This window comes from Rhinopithecus roxellana, chromosome 11 (genome assembly GCF_007565055.1).
Source record: "Rhinopithecus roxellana isolate Shanxi Qingling chromosome 11, ASM756505v1, whole genome shotgun sequence".
Taxonomy (NCBI): domain Eukaryota; kingdom Metazoa; phylum Chordata; class Mammalia; order Primates; family Cercopithecidae; genus Rhinopithecus; species Rhinopithecus roxellana.
Genome location: NC_044559.1, coordinates 118,835,170 through 118,858,518, shown reverse-complemented (window position 1 = coordinate 118,858,518; position 23,349 = coordinate 118,835,170). Strand labels below are relative to the sequence as shown.

Sequence of the window (23,349 nt, the reverse complement as noted above, 5' to 3'; positions counted from 1 at the left end):
CAGAGAAAGAAAAATTCACTAACCTTGTTGAAAAATTGTTTTCAAATAAATCTAAAATGAGATTATAAAAATTACTTCTGAGGGAATTTGCTGAGAACTGCAAAACATTCAATGGCCAGGCTGATGGATATTTTATATGTCTCAGTGGAATATATGGAACAAATTTCTTTGAAAATCATCCTTTCAAAATGTTCAAATACAAGGTCTTAAAAATAATCTTCTAATTTGATTGCTAAATTTGTTGTGACACTTCAGAGCATAATTCACTTACATAATTTTACTGAAAATATATATAACTAAAATGCATTAGAAATGCATGTAAACATTTTATTTGTATGTCCTATATCAAAAATATCATCTAGAAAGTGACGTATTTTGTCAAAGTTTCAATAAGCATTTGCCTTTAACTAAAGCAGGATGTCATGTTCTTTCACTTTAGCACATGCTCATTCAAGCTGGTTTGTTCCATATTTAGATAATAAGGTTTTAGTTGAAGACAAAGATTTTAATTCCACAGAGATGACTGTCATTTGCACTGAGAAATGCGTTCTATGCTCTAATTTAGGCAGCCATTTTGACATGTGTTAATTTCAAGAGAGAATGGGTAAATTTGTGTTCCAAGCTCAGGGTAAATACACATTACTAGAACAATAAAAGTCTTAAAAAACGTGGATCACACATGTTTTCCTATTCTTCAAAATAGAGATTTACAATTAATCATCCTGCCTTAATACACAGAAACTTCAATAAACAGCTAAATGGAAACACATATATGTTCTTCACTGACTGTACTACTTTAAACTTGCTCGATAATGCACTTCTAGTCACAAATATCTAGGATTTACTGATTTTTTGTTTTATTTTTTATTTTATTTATTTATTTATTTATTTTTGAGACAGAGTCTGGCTCTGTCACCCAGGCTGGAGTGCAGTGGCAGATCTCAGCTCACTGCAACCACTGCCTCCTGCGTTCAAGCGATTCTCCTGCCCCCGTCTCCCAAGCAGCTGGGACTACAGGTGCCCACCACAACGCCTGGCTAATTTTTTTGTACTTTTAGTAGAGACTGGGTTTCACCATGTTAGCCAGGATGGTCTGATCTCCTGACCTCATGATCCGCCCGCCTCGGCCTCCCAAAGTACTGCAATTACAGGCTTGAGCCATCGCTCCCGGCCGATTTCTGATTTTATTATTCTTCTTTCAAGAGAATAGCATTTCAGGGCAGGACACAAGCCCAGTGAATTGAGTGTCAATAACTTTGCATTTGAGACAAAGAAGACATCGACTGAACTGCTTCAGATTCAATTACATCTTCTTTTCTTTAAAAAATACCTTTAATTATGAATAATTTTAAACATTCATAAAATTAAAAAAATTATATGATAGATGACTCCACTAAATAAATTGTTATTGCAGCATTGCTTCAGATCTTTACACTAACAAAAAGAGGAAGAAAGAATAGAAAGAAAGAAAACGTTTCTATAAAGCTCAGACCTCATTCTTCCTCTTTCCACCCCTTCACTAATGCCTTCAGAGGGACTCTTATCCAAATACTAGTTTGTATCAATTTGTATTTTCTCATGTTTGCTTTCTAATTGTTTTTATTGTGGTAAATAGAGTTAAGGCTATTCACATTGTTGTACAACAGATCTTTAGAGCTTTTTTTATCTCAAAAAACGGAACCTCTATATCCATTAAACACTTGTTCTCCTTCCTTCCTCCTGCCAGCTCTCGGTAAGCACCTTTCTACATTTGTTTCTATATTGACTACCTTAGATACTTCATATGAGTTGAATCTTACAATGGTTGTACTTTTGTGACTGGCTTATTTAGCTTAGCATGATGTCCTTGAGGTTAATCCATTGTCCTAGTCAGTTCAGGCTACCATAACACATTATCACACAGTGAGTGCCTTAAACAGCCATTTATTTATCTTTCCCAGTTCTGAAGGCTGGGAAGTGCAAGCTCAAGGTGCCAGCAGATGTGATGTCTGCTGAGGGCCCACTTCCTGGTTTGCAGCTGGCCATTTTCTCCTTGTATCCTTACATGGTAGAGAATAGGGAGAGAAAGAGCAAGCTCTCTCCTGTCTTTTTGTAAAGGCACTGATTCCACCCATGAAAGCTTTACTCTCCTGACCTAATTATCCCACATACAAACACCACCACGTTGGGGGCTGGAATTTCAACATATAAATTTTGGGAAAATACATTCAGTCCACAGCATCCATGTGGTAGCATGTGATGGGATTTCCTTCCCCCTTAAGACTGCATAATATTCCATTGTATGTATAGACCACATTTTCTTTATCCAATCATCTGTTAATAGACATTTGGGTTCTTCTACTTCTTAGCTATTGTGAATAATGTAGCAACAAACAAGGGGAGGCAAAAATCCCAAGATTCTGCTTTAAATTATTTTGGATATATATCTGAAAGTAGGATTGCTACATCACAGGATAATTCTATTTTTAATTTTTTGAGGAATGGTCATACTGCTTTCCATAATGGCTAAACCACTTTACAGTCCCACCGAGAATGCACAAGAATTTTGATTTATCTATATTCTCATGAATGCCATTTTTTATTATTTGGATAGTAGCCATCCTAACGGCTATGAGGTGATGTCTCATTGTGGTTTTGATTTCCATTTTCTTTAATTGGTCATGTTGAACATCTTTTCACATGCTTGTTGGACATTGGTGTATCTTTTTGTTCTCAGCAACCCCAAATCTGACACTCTATTCCCGTCAGCACTTGATCAGCAATTATAGTATCATGTAGACTAGTTTCACTACTCTAAAAATCCTCCATCTATTCATTCTACCCTCTCCCCTAAACAATGGCAAACACTAATATTTTTACTATCTCAATAGTTTTGCTTTTTTCCAGAATGTCATATTGTCAGAATCATACGGTATGTAGCCTTTTCATATTGGCTTATTTTGCTTAGTAATAGGCACGTAAATTTCCTTCATACCTCAGCTTGATAGCTCATTTAGCACTGAGTAATATTCCATTCTCTGGATGTGATCCAGTTTATTACTTATTTATCTACTGAAGGATATCTTGGTTGCTTCCAAGTTTTAGCAATTCTGAATAAAGCTGCTATAAACACCTATCTATATCGAGGTTTTTGTGTGAATATACTCATTTGGGTAAATACTAAAGCACCTGATTGCTGGATTATATGGTAAGGCTATGTTTAAATCTAGAAGAAAATATCAAATCTTTTTCAAAGTGGCTATATAATTTGGTATTTCTACCAGCAATTAATGTGAATTCCTGTTGCTCCACATCCTTGCATTTGACATTTGACATTTTAATTTGTATTTTCCTAATTATTGAAATTATGAAAATTGAGATTGTAAAAGTTATATAATTTTTACATTAAGATAACAAAAGTTATATAATTTTTACATATATTTTTTTAGTGGGAGTGTAAATTAGTTCAACCATTGTGGAAGACAGTGTGGTGATTACTCAAGGATCCAGAACCAGAAATATCATTTGACCCAGTAATCTCATTACTGGGTATATACCCAAAGGATTATAGATAATTCTACTATAAAGATACATGCACACATATGTTTATTGCAGCACTATTTACAATAGCAAAGACTTGGAACTAACCGAAATATCCATGAATGACAGACTGGATAAAGAAAATGAGGCACATATACACCATGGAATACTATGCAGCCATAAAAATGAATGAGTTCACGTCCTTTGCAGGGACATGGATGAAGCTGGAAACCATCATTCTCAGCAAACTAACACAGGAACAGAAAACCAAACACCGCATTTTCTCATTCACAGTGGGGGTTGAACAATAAGAACACATGGACACCGGAGCCTGTGGTGGGTGGAGGGCAAGGGGAGGGATAGCATTAGGACAAATATCTAATGCATGCAGGGCTTAAAACCTAGATGACAGGTTGGTGGGTGCAGCAAACCACCATGGCACATGTATACCTATGTAACAAACATGCACGTTCTGCACATGTATCCCAGAACTTAAAATATAATAAAATAAAAGATAAAATTTAAAAAGAAATAATTTTAAATACATATTTTTAAAGGGCCACTTTGGTATTTTGCATGAGTCAATGTACCCAGTCAAACATTTTAAAATTCTAATAATAGTGACATAATAAACATCAGGCCTTTTTAAATGAAATGGTATTTGGGTTTTGAACTTTAGATGAATGGAAGTTTTCTCTGTGTCATTAACAGAGATTATAATCATTAGAGATTTTAACCAATCCAATGTGGTATTTTCCTCAAGATAGTACTTTAATTCATTAATGTTAATGTGTATATTATAATTCAGTAATTCTGAATGCTAATATTTTATTATATGAAAATATATTGTAGTTAGCCATTCTACCATTAATGATTTTGGGGTTGATTCTTCTAAGGTATTGTTTTCTCATTTTGTACATTTCTCCTTATGTATCTAGAAATGGAATTGCTTGGTCACAGGGTCTGTACAATTTCAGCTTTAGGAGATAATGCCAAACTGGTTTCCGAAGTAATTCCATACTTCCCAGCAGTATATAAACATTCAAGTTGCATTATGTACTTGCCATCTGTTTGTATATTTAGGTTTATCCACGTGTTTGCCATTTTTCATCACATCCCTGGTTTAGCTCATTTTGTGTGTTTCTGAGATTCACATTTACATAGTTCATTTGTCTGAACTGCAGAATCTGTTGCAGTGAAATAATATTTGTGTGTGTGTGTGTGTGTGTGTGTGTGTGTTATCCTTTGAATGCCATCTTAAACCTCTTTCCTGAAAGTTTTGCTTTGCTTTAGCCTAACAATTAATAGCTTTCAGAACTCTGAAAATTGTATCTGTCCTCTGACTTCTGTTCTTGCTGTTGAGAAGTGAGTCATCAGCCTAATTGTGGTTATTTTGCAATTGACTCACTTCTGGCTCTCCTCTCCCATTTTTCTCCACCTTGTCCATCCCATATGCTGTTACTCCCTAACTCTGGCATTGGCTTTATCTTTCCATTCTATTTCTCAGTACCCTCTTTTTTTTCTCTCACCTGGAGATTTCTCCCTTTTAAGCTCAGCTTGACATTTAAATCGATGCATGTTATATTTGACATTTGTAGGAATAAATAGTGTTACAGTTTTTAGGTTATCTGGTCTTCCATGCTACTAAAACCAGCAGTCGAGAGAGAGAGAGAGAGAGAGAGAGAGACACTCACTGTTGCCCAGGCTCGAATGCAGTGGCGCAATCTCGGATCACTGCCACTTCTGCCTCCCAGTTCAAGTGATTCGTGTTCCTCAGCTTCCTGAGTAGCTGGGATTACAGGCGCTTACAACCACGGCCATCTAACTTTTTGTATTTTCAGTAGAGATGGGGTTTCACCATGTTGGCTAGGCTGGTCTCAAACTCCTGACCTCAGGTGATCCGCTCGCCTTGGCCTCCCAAAATCCTGGAATTACAGGCATGAGCCACTGTGCTCAGCAAAACCAGCAGTCTGAACTGCATCTTTAGTCCTGATTTCAACTTAAGTGGAAAATAATCTTTAGAGAGAAATCATGGACATAAGTTGGATGACTTGAAAGAGAGACTGATGAGCTCATACTGAGGAAAAGTAGAGACAATTCATTTTTATCTTAAAAAGGTTTCAGAGAATAAAGTAAAAGAACAACTACTCTAAGCAAAAACATTGTAAGAGTTTATAATTCTTAGTTCTATTCTCATTACTTCCTTATTTATTACTCCACCAGAATGAGGAAATTTTACAAACCAAGTACGTCCAATGTCTTGCATCGAAGAGAAGAGCACTAAAAGGGCTGAGAAAAGTGTTTCTCCTTCTGGAGCTGAACTTTGCAATTGGTGGTGGTTGTAACTGGGAAGATGGAGTTGCAGCTGATTTCATAGATTCTGTGACGTGGAAGTAAAACAGAATCCAGAAACATGGTGAGGCCAATTCTTCATCTGTGACCAAGGCATGACAAGGACTGTAAGATTTCTGACAGACTCTCTGGTCCTCCCACATTGTTTAGACTTTCTTCTAAGGTACATGAGGTCAAGTCATTTAACTTTGCAAGTAATTAGAAGAGTATTTTCTAAAGTATCACACTCTTAACTCAGGTGATGCTAGAAATGACTATGCTATGGAAAAAGAGAGAGAGAGCGAGAGAGAGTGTGCAAGAGCTCCTGTCTCATCCTCTTTTTATAGGAGTACTAATCCCATCATAAGAACCCCATCCTCATGACCTAATCTACTCCAAATTACCTCTCAAAGGCCCCACTTCCAAATACCATCTCATTGGGGATTAAGGTTTCAATATACGAATTGTGGTCAACTTGTTGCAAAGCTTTTAGGGTTTTGTTGACCTATAATTGCTTAGAATAAGGCTAAAGTTGGTAGCAATGATAGACTTAAGTCTCTGTAAACAAAGAACACTAAAAGCTTTGCAGATGAAACAAAAATTGAAAAGATGAAATGCATATGACTGAAGTTTGCACTCACTAAGAAGCAGAGATTAGTCTGGTTTGATCTGATCTTCCACATCCCTGAGCCACAGGGGAACCAAACTACCTGCACATCTGTCATGTGGAAGATTTCATAAGTGGATGTCTCAGGCTCCAGAGGGACTCAATGTTCTAAGTCCTCACTCTGTGAATTCACTGCAACAAATATGATAAATTTCAGGCTACACTAATAATATAACCTCTCTGATAAAATAGATTTTCCAACTTGTTTTATACTAGACTCCCCCACTCCCCAACAGTCATTCCCGCATTGATAATTAAGCAAATAAAACCAACATTTTAACATCCCTAGTCCTTGATAAATTGTTACCAACTTTAGCCATACTATCACTGAATTGCTTAACCAATATGAATCATTGTACTTTATGTCTATCTGTAGGTAACAATGTATGTTTTCCCTGTGACTTTTGGAGTGAAGAAATATATTTAATGTAAAAATCTAAAAGCACACTTGAAGCTTAAACAGTCTCTTTAGAAAATTTAAAATTTTTAAATATCTATAGCTTTTGGGGAATATCATACCTTTCTTCTATTTCACTTAGTTTAATAACTTAGAGTTATATCCATAAGCTGAAAGAATTATATGTAGTATGATTGTATTGAAGTGTCTGTGTTAGATCTACTTTCTAGGAGAAAAGGTTTTATGAAAGCATAGCTATTCTTTGGATATGATTATAACAACTGTGCTATAGCTGTTTGCCACAAACTATGCAATTTTTTTTTCTGTCTCTGCTAGCCAATCAACAATTTTTGGAATACTTTTGCTTTATAACAAAGATTCAATGACATTTTCCATCTTTACAGGTATTCTACCATATTTGAATGTGACTACAAATGACTGAAGTAGCAGATGGAAAATTTCTAAGCTGAAAACTAACCATTTAGACAACTTTCTCCATGTTTAATATTTAGCATTTCTCTCAATTAAGAGAGAATGTAAAACAATGTAAAAGTTTTAACTTATAATAGCTTAAGAGAATAATTTGTCCAATTTTATTTTCTAGGAACACAATAAAACTGCTAATTGAACATATCACAGACTTTGGCCAAATTTTTCTTTCCTATGTATATGTGAAATCACTTTACAGATGACACCAAAGAAGCTAAAACCAAAAAATTTAAGATTGCAAACACCAAGGTTCAAATTTCTTTTTTGTCCTGAAATCTTAAACTGCAAAACTTTCCAATAATTTGGTATTTTCTTCTGAGTCTATACCTCCTTTAGAAAGTACAAAAGAAAGGCATATTTCAAAACACAGTGCTTTCACGTAATTATTATTCTGAGACAAATATTAGAAGCGTATTAGAAGATGAAAAGCTGCAGGTGATATCTTAAAAGTAAAGCCAATAGTATTTACACTGTTCCCCTTGCTTTGTGATTCACACTGAAACAAACATTCATCTCTGCAGAATAAAGACTTGAACACCATTTGTAAATAAAGCTGGTGAGACAGGGAGGCTTATGAGAGAGGAATGTCAAAAATGTAATCAACTCAGTTCAACAACAACAACAACACAACACATTCAATGTGTGAGGGGTGGGGGAGGACATCATAAAAATTATGTTAAGCGTCCTTAAAATAGTCATCATATTTTATCAATTTTAAGGCATCATCAGTTGTACAATGTGCCACTGCTTTAGTAACAGTTAACCTGGAGAAAATAAAATACTAATAATACCTTAAACATGGATATTCATATAATACTTACATTCTAATAAATAATCATTTTAGTAACTAACAATTCTAATGTGCATGCTGAAATCTGAAATTTTAGAAGAGAATAAAAAGCATATAAATTATTTTTTAATCTGCAGACAGTATTTTGTGATGTAGTCAAAGTTTTAGTTTTCTAAATAAACCAATTATCTCACCATTAATCCTTAGTGCAAGAAAGAAAATTCTTGTCATGTGTGTTCAGCTGAAGAAAATATACTTCTGGCCTTTCTAATGAAGGACAGAAAGAATAATGAAAAGCAAATACTTCTTTTGAGATATACACTTTTTAATATAAATGTCTCAGAATAATTCCTAATCTAAAGATCTGATTCAAGATATAAGGAAATCTCTTTAACTCTGTCATCATTCCTCACGATTGTCTCCTCAGGTAATAGCATCATTGTACAGTTACACAAAGAACCACAGAAATGTATTACATGGCTAAGTTCCTACCGTCTCTGGAAATGTTAATTTTGTCTAATGGATTAGATTAAAAATAAGAATTTCTTTATATATTGCATATCCATTAACAAATTACTGAAGTTACAGTTATTTTCAACATTTATCTTTTAGCATTTAGAGTTATAAGTGATTTACATATTATCATTACAGTACTAGTGTGTATTCTGTATTCTGAATTTAGAGTTATTAAATATTACAAATGTAAAAAGATGTAAACTGTGAAATCAAAAACATAAATGTTGGGGTGGGAAAACATGTAGGGTTTTTGTATGGAATTAAAATTAAGTTTTTATCAGCTTAAAATGAATTGCTGTAACTATAAGCTGGATTTTGTAAGCCTTACGTTAAACACATAGCAAAAACCTATAGTAAATACCCAAAAGGTAAAGAGAAAGCAATCAAAGCATACCACTACAGAAAATTAGCACATCACAATGGAAGATAGCAAGAGAGAGAGAAGGAAACAAAAGATCTATGAAACAGCTAGAAAGGAATTTTTTAAATGGCTATAGTAAGTCCTTACCTATTAAGAATTACTTTATGTGTAAGTAAATTACACTGTATAATCAAGACATAGAATGTCTTAATGGATTAAGAGAAAAAAAAGCAAGATCCAACAATGTGCTGCCTACAAGAGTCTCACTTCAACTTTAAAGACAGATATACAGAAAGTCAAAGAACGAAAAACACATCCTATGCAAATGCAAACCCAAAAAGAGCACAGGAAGCTAGACTTACATAAGACAAAATATACTTTAAGTCAAAAATGGTAAAAGGAGACAAAAAAGTCATTATATAAATATATAGCAGTCAATTAATCAAGAGGATATAATTGTAAATACATATGTACTCAACATGAGAGAACCCAAATATATAGCAAATAGTAATAAATCCCTTCAATAATAGTAAAAGACTTCAATGTCCCACTTCCAACAATGGATAGATCATACAGACAGAAAATCAATTAAGAAACATTGAACTTAAATGATACTTTAGAGTGAATTGACCTAATAATAATGTACAAAACATTTCATTCAACAGCAGCAGAATACACCTTCTCAAGAGCACACAGAACATTCTCCAGGATAGATAATATGTTAGGTCACAAAACAAGCATTAACAAATAAAGAAGTTTGAAATCATATCCAGCACCTTTTCTAGCCACAATGGTATGAAACTAGAAATTAAAGACAGGGGAAAGTTGGAAAATTTACAAACATGGTAATTAAAACAACACACTCCTTAAAAACCAATAGGTCAAAGAAGAAATCAAAGTGAAATAAAAAATCTGAGATAAATCAAAATGGAAACACAACATACTAAAACTTATGGGATACAGCAATAGCAGTTCTAAGAGGAAAGTTTGTAGTACAAAATACCTAAGAAATAAAAAAAAATACAGAAATTTAAAAATCTCAAATAAAACATTTATCTTTATACCTCAAGGAAATTGAAAAAGAATACACTAAGCTCCAAGTTAACAGAAAGAAGGAACTAATAAAGATCAGAGCAAAAATAATTACAATGAAGATAAAAATAAAAAATGATCAATGAAACTGAAAATTAATTTTTTGAAAAGATAATATTAACAACCCTTTAGGTATAAGAAAAACAGAAGACCCAAATAAATAAAATCAGAATGAGACACTGCAACTGATGCCACAGAAATACTAAGGATCATACAAGACTGCTATGAACAATTATGCTCCAAGAAATTGAATAGCATTAAAGAAATGGATAAATTCCTAGAAACATACAACCTACCAAGATGGAATCAAGGAGAAATAAAAAATCTAAACAGATGGAATTATGAGTAATGAGACTGAATAAGTAACCAAAAATCTCCCACCAAAGAAAAGTTCAGGGCCTGATGGATTCACTGCTAAATTTCACCAAATATTTAAAGAATTCATACCAATCCTCATCAAACTCTTCCAAAAACTGAAGAGGCAGAAACACTTTCAAACTCATTTTTTATGATTAGCCTGATTCCAAGCTAGGAAAGGAGACTAACTACAAGGAAAGAAAATCACAGGCCAATATGACTGATGAATATAGATGCAAAAATCCTCAGCAAAATACTAGCAAGCTGATTTCAACAACAGTGTAAAAGAATCATATATCATGACCAAGTGGAATTTATCCCTGGGACATAAAGATGCTTCAACACATGAAAATTAATAAATGTGATACATAACATTAACAGAATGAAGGCTTAAAATCTTATGATCAGGTAAAAAAATGTAGAAAAGGCATTTGACAATATTTAACATCCTTTCATAATAAAAACTCCAAACAAATTAGGAATAGAAGAAATGCTCCTCAATACAGTAACAGTCTTAAAGCTTTTAACAAGTATTGGAAGGATGTGGGTAAAAGTGAACCTCTGTACAAGCCCAAAGTTAACATCACACTCAATGGTAAAAAGCTAAAGGCTTTTCCTCTAAGCTAAAAGCTTTTCCTCTAAGATCCTCAAATCTTTGTCTCTAAGACAAAAATTCATACAGAATACAAAAGAAAACAAAAGATTTCAACTAGATAAAGCAATTTTGAACAAGAAGAAAAAAACTGATGGCATCATACTTCCTGCTTTCAAATTATATTACAATGTTATAGTAATCAAAACAGCATGGTACTTGCATAAAAGCAGAAACATGGACCAATGGAGCAAAACAGAAAGCAAAGAAATAAGCCTACACATATACAGTCAAGTAATCTATAAGAAAAATGACAAGAATACACAATGGGAAAAATAATCCTTCAATAAGCAGTGTTAAAGAAATGGATATCCACATGCAAAGCAAAATGAAATTGGGCTCTTATCTTACATCATGTACAAAATCACAATGTGAGAAAGTATTGCCAAACCATATCACAGATAAGGAGATAATATCAAACTACATAAGAAACTTATACAACTCAACAGCAAAAACAAACAAAACAAAAAACAACAAATAATCAAATTTTAAGAGGGGCAAAACACCTGAATAGACTTTTTATCCAAAGAAGACAGAGACAACAGGTATATGAAAAGGCACTCACTATCAGTAATGATCAGAAAAATGCAAACCAAAATTACGATGAGATACTAATTCTCATCTCTTAGGATGTCTATTATCAAAAGTTAAAAGATAGCCAGTGTTGGTGAAGATGTGGAGAAAAGGGAACACTCATACATGTTGGTAGGAATGTAAACTGATACAGCCATTATGAAAAACAGTATGGAGGTTGCTCCAAAAATTAAAAATGTAACTATCCACATGATCCAGCAATTCCAATTCTGGGTGTATATCCGGGGCAATAAAAATCACTATTTCAAAGAGATATCTGGACTTCAATGAACTCCCATGTTCACTGCAGCATGATTCACAAGAGCCACAATAGGGAAACAATTTACATGTAGGGAGATAGATGAATGGATAAAGAAAATGTGATATATATGTACATTGGAACATTATGCAGCTTTAAAAAAAAAAAAAAAAACAAGAAATCCTGTCATTATGAAATTAGAATAATGCCATGTCCATACACTAAGCGAAATAAGACAGACACAGAAGACAAATACTGCATGACTGCACATGTAAAAGGAATCTAAAAGTTGAACTCAGAAGAGAGTAGAGAGGTAGTTAGCAGAGGTTGAGAGATGAAGGAAATGGAGATATGTTGGTAAAATGATACAAACTTTCAGTTATCAGAAGAGTAACTTCTGGTAAGATATCGTACACTTGAAATTTGCTGAGAGTAGATTTTAAGTGCTTTTTTTTTCTTTTTTCTTTTTTTGAGAGTCTTGCTCTGTCACCCAGGCTGGAGTGTAGTAGCACAATCTTGGCCCACTACAATCTCCGCATCCCAGGTTCAAGCAATACTCCTGCTTCAGCCTCCTAAGTAGCTGGGATTATAGGTGTGTGCCACCATGCCTGGCTAACTTCTGTATTTTTAGTAGAGACCGTGTTTCACCACATCGACCAGGCTGGTGTTGAACTCCCGACCTTAGGTGATCCACCCGCCTCAGTCTCCCAAAGTTCTATGTTTACATGCGTGAGCCACCACACCCGGTCAAGTTCACTTACCACACACACAGAGGATGAGTAACTATATGAGGTTAGAGATGTGTTAATTATTAATAGTTTGATTGTGGTAACTATTTCATAATATACAGACATGTCAAAACATACCATTTTGCCAATTATATCTTAATAAAGTAGGAAAAATAAATTAACAATATTATAAAAGTATTGAAACAAAGCAGGTATAATTCATGATTGAGAAAGAGTTGAAAATTAAATTAGAAACATCTATAGCTTAGAATATGAGAGAGAAGACTTGGAAGAGCAAATGATGATGTTTTAAGACAAAGTGAAAATAAACTCAGTTAAGGGCATAAAAACTATTGGGGAAAATTAATAACATTTAGTCTAATATTTGCTTTTCATTCAAGTCAACACTGTCTTGAGTCAGAGTAATGGAAAAAAGCAGGTCTGAGAAATATCTTGCAGTTGTACTCAGTGGAAATTGCAACCGAACAAGTTTAAGAAGAATGTCAAAGATGACTGGAAATTCAAGCCCAGCTTGCTGGAGAACACTGCTTTCATTAAAATTACAAGGAAGGCATGAGGGGAAAAGGTTGATTTTGAAGTAACAAAGAAAAGTAAAATAATCTACTGCTCACTCATTTTCTATAAAATAAAAGTTGTAGGTAAGATAGAAACCCACATTTTGGGGATTAGGTCAACATTTTGGTTTGTGTGTATGTGCCTTTGAGTTTTTATTTATTTTGCTTTGTTTTATTGGCCACGGAAGAATAACGCTATAAACAAATAATCAGTTAATATCGAAAGGAAATCAATGCCCTAAGTGAAGTTACAAGCATGATTCTTACTTCATATAACATGATGCCATGAAAGAAAGAAAAAAAAAGACTGGAAAGCATCAAGAGTAACATTTTTTGTGAAGAGCCCAATTTTTATTTGTGTTTCATCTTATGGCAAGATTACATCAAATTCCTTTGTCAAACCTAAGGACTCAACAAGGCTTGTGGTTTAGACCCATAGTTTATTTTGTTATAAAGCCAACGCAAAAAACACACAGCTCATACAGTTTTTAAAGTTTTTTATTTTTCTTCCAAAACATGAAACAGCAAATTGGGACTAACACTCTGTAACTGATATTTCACATCTGTGTCTGTGCCTCTAGTAGCTGTTTTACCTCTCCTTGGAAATGTGAGCCACAGAATAGATTTAGCAGGATAATCAGGCAACAACAGTTTCAATGATGACTCATGTTTCTTTTCTGTGTTCTTTTCTTGGTCTCTTCTGCCTCTGAGGTCACAGTGATTCTCTCTAATCTCAGATTTGGGGGCAATGTGGGGAAAGCCCTGGCCAGTGAAATCAGACCAGCTTAGGTAAAATCACAATCCAATCCCTAATTTTGTATTCTCATCCAGGCTACTTACGCTCTTTAAGTTTAATGTTTCATATCTGTAAATTGGAGATTGTAGCCTCTTCCTTGCAGGTTTGATGAGCGGTGTAATACTAGTGGTAAACACTATGGTCCTAAGAGGCAGTCACTGTGTTCTGCCACTTTACAGCTAGGTACCCTTGAGCAGGTTATCTCCTTTTCAATTTCCTCCACAAAAGTGGTATAATAAAGGCATTAATCCTACTCCATATACAACATCTATTCACCAGGTTGGACCAGGTACTCTTCTAGACTCTTTAAACATTGTAAGATTATGTAAGATAAAATACGCATGAGTGACCAGTTGTTATATTGTCCCTACATACCACCTCCCTTTCTTGTAAAGATTTTCTATCTCTCCTACCCTTGCTGAGCTCCCTGGAGGTGGAAAATATTTCTCTGCCCCATTGTTGGAATCTGATCAATGGATAATGAACATGAACAGACACAATGAGATGTATACCATGTCCCAATTGAAATTTCAAATACACTTTTTTCCCCATCCTCTACGAAATGTGTCAAATAGGGAATTGGTCTTTTAGCCAGGGTCTCAGAGAAAGAGGATCACGTGAAACAGAGATACATAGCTAAGAGCTACATAAAATTACATAGAGCTATGATTAGGATCTGTCTGTCTGTCTATCTGTGTCTTTACTCTTATTCTCTATGCTAACCCACATGTTTGAGAGCAAGAAATAAATGCAGTCATAAGCTACTGAGACCTGGCTTTCAACAAAAGCTGACTGATATATAATAAAGTATCTGGCACATAGAAATATTTAATGTTTTAGCAATAATATTAAAACTAAACCAAAATACATAACAAGAGTACATAAAACACCTAAAATTACTGACATTCCTCTATCTACTTATCCATCCAACAAATATTTGTTGAGTACTAGTATGTGTCAGATACTGTTGTAGGTGTTGGAGATGAAATAGTGAAGAGGTAATACACCTTCTCTCATGCAACTAACATCAATATGGGGGAAAATATAAATTTAACTATAAGGGTGATACATGTTATGGAGAAAAATAACACCAGGAATAGAAATAGAAAAATAGAAAATGCCAGATAAGAAACTGTGTGTGTGTGTGTGTGTGTGTGTTCAGAGGAGGCTTCCCTGAAGAAACTCTGGCAGAGACCAGAAGGAAGTAAGGGAGGGAGTCAGAGAGACATCTGTAGGAAACCTGTTCCAGGAACAGGGAAAAGCAGATGGAAAAGTCCTAACCATATGATACGGTTTGGCTGTGTCCCTACCCAAATCTCATCTTGAATTATAGCTCCCATAATTCCCACATATCATGGGAGGACCCATTGAGAGGTAACTGAATCACCCTACACTGTTTTTGTGAAAGTGAGTAAGTCTTACAAGATTTGATGGTTTTACAAAGCGGAGTTCCCCTGCACACACTCTCTTTGCCTGCACCATGTAAGATGTGACTTTGCTCCTCCTTCACCTTCTGCCATGATTGTGAGGCCTTCCTAGCCATGTAGAACTGAGTCAATTAAACCACCTTTCTTTATAAACTACCCAGTCTCGGGTATATCTTTATTAGCAGGGTGAGAATGGACTAATACACCATAAATTGGCTGAAGTGCTTAAGAATTAGCTAAGAAGCCTTTGTAGTAGGGAAAAGTGAATGAGATATACACTGGTGAAAGGTGAATTCAAGAGGTATAAGGGGTTATTCATTTATTTCTTGGAAGCTATCATTAGTTTGAGATTTGCTCTGAATGAGATAGAGTCATAGGAATTCTGACAATAGAATGACCTAATCTCATCTAAGTTTGAAAAGGAACATGTGGGCTACTGTTTTCAGAATATAGCGCACAAGGGTAGGAGCAGAGAGATCATTTAAAACGCAATTGCAATAATCCATGCATAGACACTGGTTGCTTGGACCAAGGGGGAAGTGGTGAGGGCAATGAGGAGTGGGTTCTAAACTGAGTTTGTTAATATAAATCAGATTTGTTAATATGGAATAAGCAGCTAGACATAAACTGTCATTTGCTGAGATAGGGAGGTATGCAGGAGTGGCAGGATTGAGAGGCAACTGGTAATCAGGAATTCACTTTTAGGCCTTGAGAAGTAAGGGTAAATTTGTTCAATTCTGCCTCTTGTTTTACTGGCCTTCAAGAGAGGGATTTGGCTGTCTCCAGAGTTCTATGAAAACCATGACACAGAGTGGTGACACCAATACATCCTGTTAGGACGCTGAGTGGTGGGTAGGATCAGAGCTGTGTCACATAGCTACAACTGAAAATATTGGAATCGGCCCCATCCCCTGACTGACTCTGCCTGGGATGGAGCTGGTGCTGCGCTGACCAATGAGGCTAAGATGACAGAGCAGGGATGAAAGTTAAGTTTTCAGCAATTGAGAATGTTGTTGGGTTCCAGCCTCTGATCACTCCAGGGAGGAGATCATGTTCCCTCTTGTCGTGCACTTTAAGAGTTCTCAGTCTGAGTGCCAAACTCCATTAGTTTAATATCCAGTCTTCTTAGATCACTATGTACTTCCCAGAATGGGTTTCTCCTCATAACACTATTCGAGGCCTGGGTTGTGTTTATTTTAGGTTATTTTCTATTATTATCTTTAAGGTGCCTACTAGACATCCAAGTTAAGCTGTTGAGTAGGTAGTTAGTATATGAGTCTGGACTTCAGGGGAAAGTTTGAAAATGGATCCATAAATCTGGAAAATATGTCATTTATGTCATTTGAATAAACATAAATCTGTAATATAGTGAGGACATAGTTGACAACAATCCTTAGAAATATTTAAAGTGTTTCCAGAGAGTAAACCGAGAGGTTAATAAAGTATCCAATACAATGTAAATATAAGGTAAATGGTTTGGTTATTATAACTCCTTAAATATAATGGAATTACATTTTAAATTCAGACATGACTTTCTAGTATTTTGCATGTGATAAGACACAGATATATGTGATTCAAACATCTTCACTATGTTTGACACTTTAAAACTAATTACTAGCAAGGATCTAAAAAAATCTTTTCCAGAGTTAATAGATTTGAGAAAAAGAATAAAAGCAAGGTCATGTTGGAAATTTTGTAGAAATGAAATACTGATTTCCTTGGAAGTTTTCCAAGTAAACAGATTTGGAAATAACCCCAAATTGAAATGTTCTCTTACCAGGGTAGAGGGTGCAGTCCAGGAATGACAGATCATCAATCGCAATATCTCCAGTGAAGCCATCTCCCACTGAAGCCTCCACCAATATCTTAATAAATAAATAAATAAATAAATAAATAAAAATCTAAAAAAAAGAACGAAGAAATGTGTTTATGTGGTAAGGGAAATGTATGGAATGGATGAAGAAGAATTTAGAATTTACCCAAATATAACCTTCTGTGCCATTAAAAAAATTACTTTGAAGTAGTCTCCATAAGTGGTCCTCTTGCCTTGAATACTTCTAGTAACAGAAACCTCCATACTTCATTGAGCCTGTCAGACTCATGGAGCTCACTGCCTTTCTGATGAGTTTCCATTTTTGAAATTTCAGCATATTAGATTGATATCCACTGCCCTACAACTTTCAGCCATTAGTTCTAGATTTGTGTAGTTTTCTTCTGGTCCTTTAAGTATCTGAAGCCAAATAATTGTCCCCTGATCCCCATGGGTCATCTATTTCCCAAGTTAAACCTCTTCATCTTCCTAGTAACCCAGAGTTACTTGCTAGGATATACATTTTTAAGGGCTTTAAAATATTTCTCACATGACACTGATTCTGTAACACTTTATGAAATTGGCTAATCGTGATTAGATCTCCTTCAGGACCACATTAATCACAGTGAAGTCAGATGACATCTGTGCTGCTACAGGAGCTGCAGTTCCACCAAAACTTAGTAAAATATGAAATATCACATATAGACAAACCACTGTAGTATATGGTAGATTGTGATTAGGGTTGAGATTTACTGTAATAGAATTAATCATGATGAATTATTTTAATACTTATGCAAATGCATTGCATGCTTACTACGAATCCCAGCATAATTTAATAATAAAGAACTTCTAGCAAACTCAAACTTAGAAAAATACATTATGTTTTCCCATTATTATACGAACATATGTTTTCATTTCATTTTCCTCACAAATGTTATATGTGGGAGTTGAAGTTTTACTTTTCAAGCTCTATCCTTCATTCAAAGTTACCACATACATTATTTGTTGACACCCTCCTTGAGAAAGAAAGTTTTAAAAGGTAAAATTGCTGACCTCAAACCTCCTAACACTTTCCCCAACTTTCTACTCTTTCTTGAGGTCTACCAGGATTTTCTCCCTGATTTGTCAACCAAGGAAATTAATTAATTTGGGAAATGTTTCTGCATAGAACTAGTGGGCAAAGATAGTCCACCGGACATTGTTTGAACAACATTTAATGGTGTTATACAGGAAGTGTCCTGCTGTTTTACAATGAGTCTCTCCAAACATAAAAATGTATCCTTTTTCCCACCATCATCATGAATGAAAGGCATTATAGGAAGAGAAAACAAAAATGTGTAAAGAATATTTAGTACAAAATCATACAATCAATTTCCATAAACCTAAACTAGCAGACAGAATTTGAAAGAACATACTAAAGAAAAACGTTTTCTGTTTTATTTTTAAAAATAGAGTTGGCTGAACAATTGGTGAAAAGGCACAAATACAAATTAATCACTAATAAATGTCCTGTACTGATACATGCAAATCCCACTGCAACACAACACAGAATATAATAACAAATGGCTTAGAAGAAACAAGATAAAGAAGAAACCAGGGTAAATAAAAAGAAATATTATTGAGTTGGTCTCACTCCTCATGATTATCATTACCTTATTAATAAGAAGGAATAGAAAATTGGTATTAACATCCCACTTCACAGAGAGTGAGGTTGTTGTAAATATAAGTAGCTGTAAACCAACTTTAGGGATATATACACATTCATAGCTCCATTCTGGTGTTTGGAGTCAATTGTTCCAAGACGTTTTTGTTGTCTTTATATAGTCACAAATTAAATAATTGGCTATCTATGAAAATTTCAGACAAAATTCTGTAACCCAGAGAGGGCCGTAACATGCTGGAGAATGTGATTTGCACAAGGCATTTTTCTTTTGGAATTTACTTGATGTTGCATGAGAAGTATTTTAATATTGTTCCTGTCTGCATTCAAAGCCAATGGGAAGACACAGAAACAACCCAAGACAGAAGACAGTTTGGTTTTGCTCTAATACACAACTTAATCATAATTTTTACCAAAATATCTTCAATTTGCTAACCCCTAAATGTTAGCATTCTTGAGAATTAATGAACAATAGTTACAATTTGAGATACTAAACTTGTCCATTTGTATGATAGTCTCAATCTCTTTTGAATATTTAAGAAAACCATTTTTAAAAGACTTTTTGATAATAATCACACCTCAGGAACAAAGTTATGACTGTTAAAATTTAACCCTACTTTAACCCTATACTTAATTTAGTCTTGCAAAAAAGCTTGGCAAATTATTCTAAAATACTAATCCTAAGAAAATGACCACAAGAAGTATAAACCCAAATGCCTCTATTATGAAAATGTCACTTTCATTTATGATGTTTTTTCCCCCAGAACGAATAGAAGATTATCAAAACACAAGCATTATACATTGTATGTAAGATAGTATTGCTATTCTGGAAATTAGGGAAGCCAAATTTTACCCCTACGTCCCATCAGAACCTTATGGAGTGCCTCAAAGAACAACTGAAAATCCAGTTTAGTTTAAATGACCTGCCTTATCTGTACAGGTCAATTCTACTTATATTGGAACTATCATCGTCTTGGAAATGTTATGAAGTGAACCAGCTCATCCAAGTTGTTCTTTGCATGGGCTGCCACCTGCTCCAAGTAAAGACAGACTGGCCTTGTCAACCATGTAGGAACTTTGAGGTTTAAACATTAACAAGGCTCTAGCAACTTTCCTGAACTCATCCTTCTATGTATTTAGGAAACTCTGAATGACTGACCAAAAATTTTAAATGATATGGAAACGATTGTCCTCACACACAAACACATGTTTTAGGCTCCATTAACTCATAAGAGAAATGGAATTAATTCAACCTACTGCTTACTGTCCCTTTAGCCATCATGCATTTGTAAAATATTACACAATTCCAATATAACATATCAGTTTTTTGGTATGTTTTATAACTATAATGTTTTTTCAGATACATTATAAATTTATAAATTTTAAACAAGAATTTCTGTCTCAAATATATTTTATATAAAGATACATTATATTTGAGGCAGAAATTCCAGTTTAAAATTTATAAAAAGCACATATTCTCTGTGGAGCAACTGGGACTCCAGTGCATTTCTGATGAGAATCCTAAACGACACAGCCATAATCATACAACTAATTTGGCAGGTTCTTATAAAATTAAACATACACTTTCATATGACATGGCAATGCACATGTAGGTATTTCTTTATTCAAGATAAATGAAAACATGTCTAAACAAGAACCCATTAATAAGGTTTATAAGGCTTTATTAATAATCTCCAAAAGCTCAAATCAACCCAAATATCTCCCAACTGGTAAGCAGATAAGCAAACTGCAGTACATTCATACAATAGAATACCACTCAGCAACAAAAAGTAACAATGATATATGCAACAACAGCTGTGAACCTCAAAAGCATTATAGTAAGTGAAAGAAGCCTGTATTATTTATCAACTGCTTTTATGCCGTTTTAGAAGAGTTAGAATTATTGGTGTATTAGACTACTCTCATGCTGCTATAAAGAACTGTCTAAGACTGGGTAATTTGCAAAGAAAAGAGGTTTAACTGACTCACAGTTCTGTAGGGTTGGGGAGTCCTCAAGAAACTTACAATCGTGACAGAAGGGGAAGATCACATGGTGACAGGAGAGAGAATGAGACCCGAGCAAAGGGTGAAACCCCTTATAAAACCATCAGATCTTGTGAGAATAGTATGGAGGAAACCACCATCCTATCTCCACCGGGTCCCACCCCTGACCCATGGTGATTATTAGAATTCAAGGTGAGATTTGGATGGAGACACAGAGCCAAACCCTATCAATTAGGAAAGAAATCAGATTTGTGTTGACAGAAGCTGTGGGTGTAAAAGGAGGAGATTGACTATATCAGGAAATGGAAGATTTGGGGGAATGGTAGAGATATACTCTATTTTGGTTGTGGTGGTTGCTTACACAACTGTATACAGTTGACTCTTAAACAACATGAGTTTGAACTGCCTTGGTCCACTTATGTGTGGCTTATTTTAAACCACACACAATAAAAAATATTGTGGCTGTGAAAGATGTGTATACAGAGGGCCAACACTTTGTTCCCAGTGCAGGACTTGAGTATGTGCTGATTTAGTTATATGGGGGCAGTCCTGGAGCTGATCCTCTGAATCCCAAAAGACAACTGTACATTTGTTGAAATTCACAGAACTGCTCACCTAAACAGGATTAAATTGACCTTTAAATCATATCTCAATAAACAAATACAAAGCATTTATTCTATACCTATTGCCATAAGTCATCAATGTGTCTATTACTTTCACTTTTTTCTCAATTGCTAATTTAATGTGTGGCATTTTATAACAAGCATATAGTAATCTCAAGAATCTCAATCTGTTCTTCAATTTGGCTATGAACAATCTTCTCTGGCTATCCACTTATAATTTCCTAGAGGACAAATATTTACACTCTTTTTATACTTCTTAATGACACCCACTTATTTTTCATTGGATTTTCCAATAATTAAAAATGCACAAACAGAATGAAAGGCATTACATGAAGCTCTCTTTTAGCCCATTTTAACAACTGACTAAGGTGTTAAGTAAACTCTTATAAACACATCCAGACAACTATCTAATATTTAACCACGTAACCTACAATTCTTGGGAACTTTTAGCAAGTCACCTTAGAACTGCAAACTTTTTAGGTCAATACTGAGGGAAATATTTGCTGGATACAATTTATATTGGTTTTTAAATCATCTTTGCAATTGCTTACATAACCCTGAAACCAATCTCTATGAAATAAAACTCAGATTTGGCCTGACAAATTTTATGACTCTAACTCTGTGGCTGACTCTATCACATACACAAGACTGCAGAATAATTGGAGTTTTTCAATTACTATAGTAGACATATGAAAACCATTTATCATAAAACAAGAGCCGTAAGTGCCATATTAAAACTGTGTGAGAAACTGGGCGCAGGAATGGATAATGATAATAACATTGTGGTAATAGTAGAGACAAAATAAAATGCTGGGATAGATAAGTAGTCAAGAACTGTAAAAGGATTACTGACCGAAAAATATGATGTCTACCAAATCTGTGTTCTTATTTTGGGAAACAAAATCATGACAAAGTTTATGTTGATCTTTTGGCATTACATTGTATTTCTTCTTAGCTAACGTCTGGCTTAGAGCTTGCTGAGAATTTTTGATTCAAAAAAGAAAAATGAGTGCCTACCTAGGCATTGTGCCAAGTGATTCCATAGTTACCAGGAAGAAATAAATTCATCCCCACCCTGACTATCTCACCATTTACTACAGAGAAGACTAAATGGTGGCCCTTGGGCTGAACCCAGTCCATAACAGTTTAGGTTAATTCCAGCAGTGTTCTTGAGTCAGACTGGTTGCCAATATTTTAAAAGTAGGGTATCTCACAAGAAGACATTGCTCCTCAGCTGCTGCAGACACTAGTCCACCCTATTATGCACCCACACCAAGGTTGTCAGTTGCCATTCATTATTTTAAACCTCACCTACTGTATTAGTTCATTTTCACATTGCTGTGAAGAACTGAGACTGGGTAATCTATAAAGAAAAGAGGTTTCATCAACTCACAGTTCCACAGGCTGTACAGGAAGTATGCCTTGGGAGGCCTCAGGAAACTTACAATCATGGCAGAAGGCAAAGGGAAACCAGAATTTCCTACATGGCTGGAGTAGGAGGAAGAGAATGAAGGGGAAAGGGGGAAAGTGTGACACACTTTTAAATAACCAGATCTCATGAGAATTCCCTCATTATCATGAGAACAGTAAGGGGAAATCCCGCCCCCATGATCCAATCACCTCCCACCAGTCCCACCCCCAACACTAGGGATTAAAAATCAACATGAGATTTAGGTGGGGACACAGAGCCAAACCATATCACCTACTTTTTTCAATTAATGTC

General features: G+C 34.9%; 1 protein-coding gene across 1 annotated transcript in view; it reads right to left on the bottom strand.

The window, feature by feature from the left end:
• The window catches only part of MALRD1 (MAM and LDL receptor class A domain containing 1), a 706,902-nt gene that overhangs the window by 471,190 nt on the left and 212,363 nt on the right, over positions 1–23,349 (bottom strand). Inside the window, exon 19 of the mRNA XM_030940611.1 lies at positions 17,307–17,394. Coding sequence (XP_030796471.1) covers positions 17,307–17,394 — 88 coding nt within the window. The remainder of the gene's footprint in view (positions 1–17,306; positions 17,395–23,349) is intronic.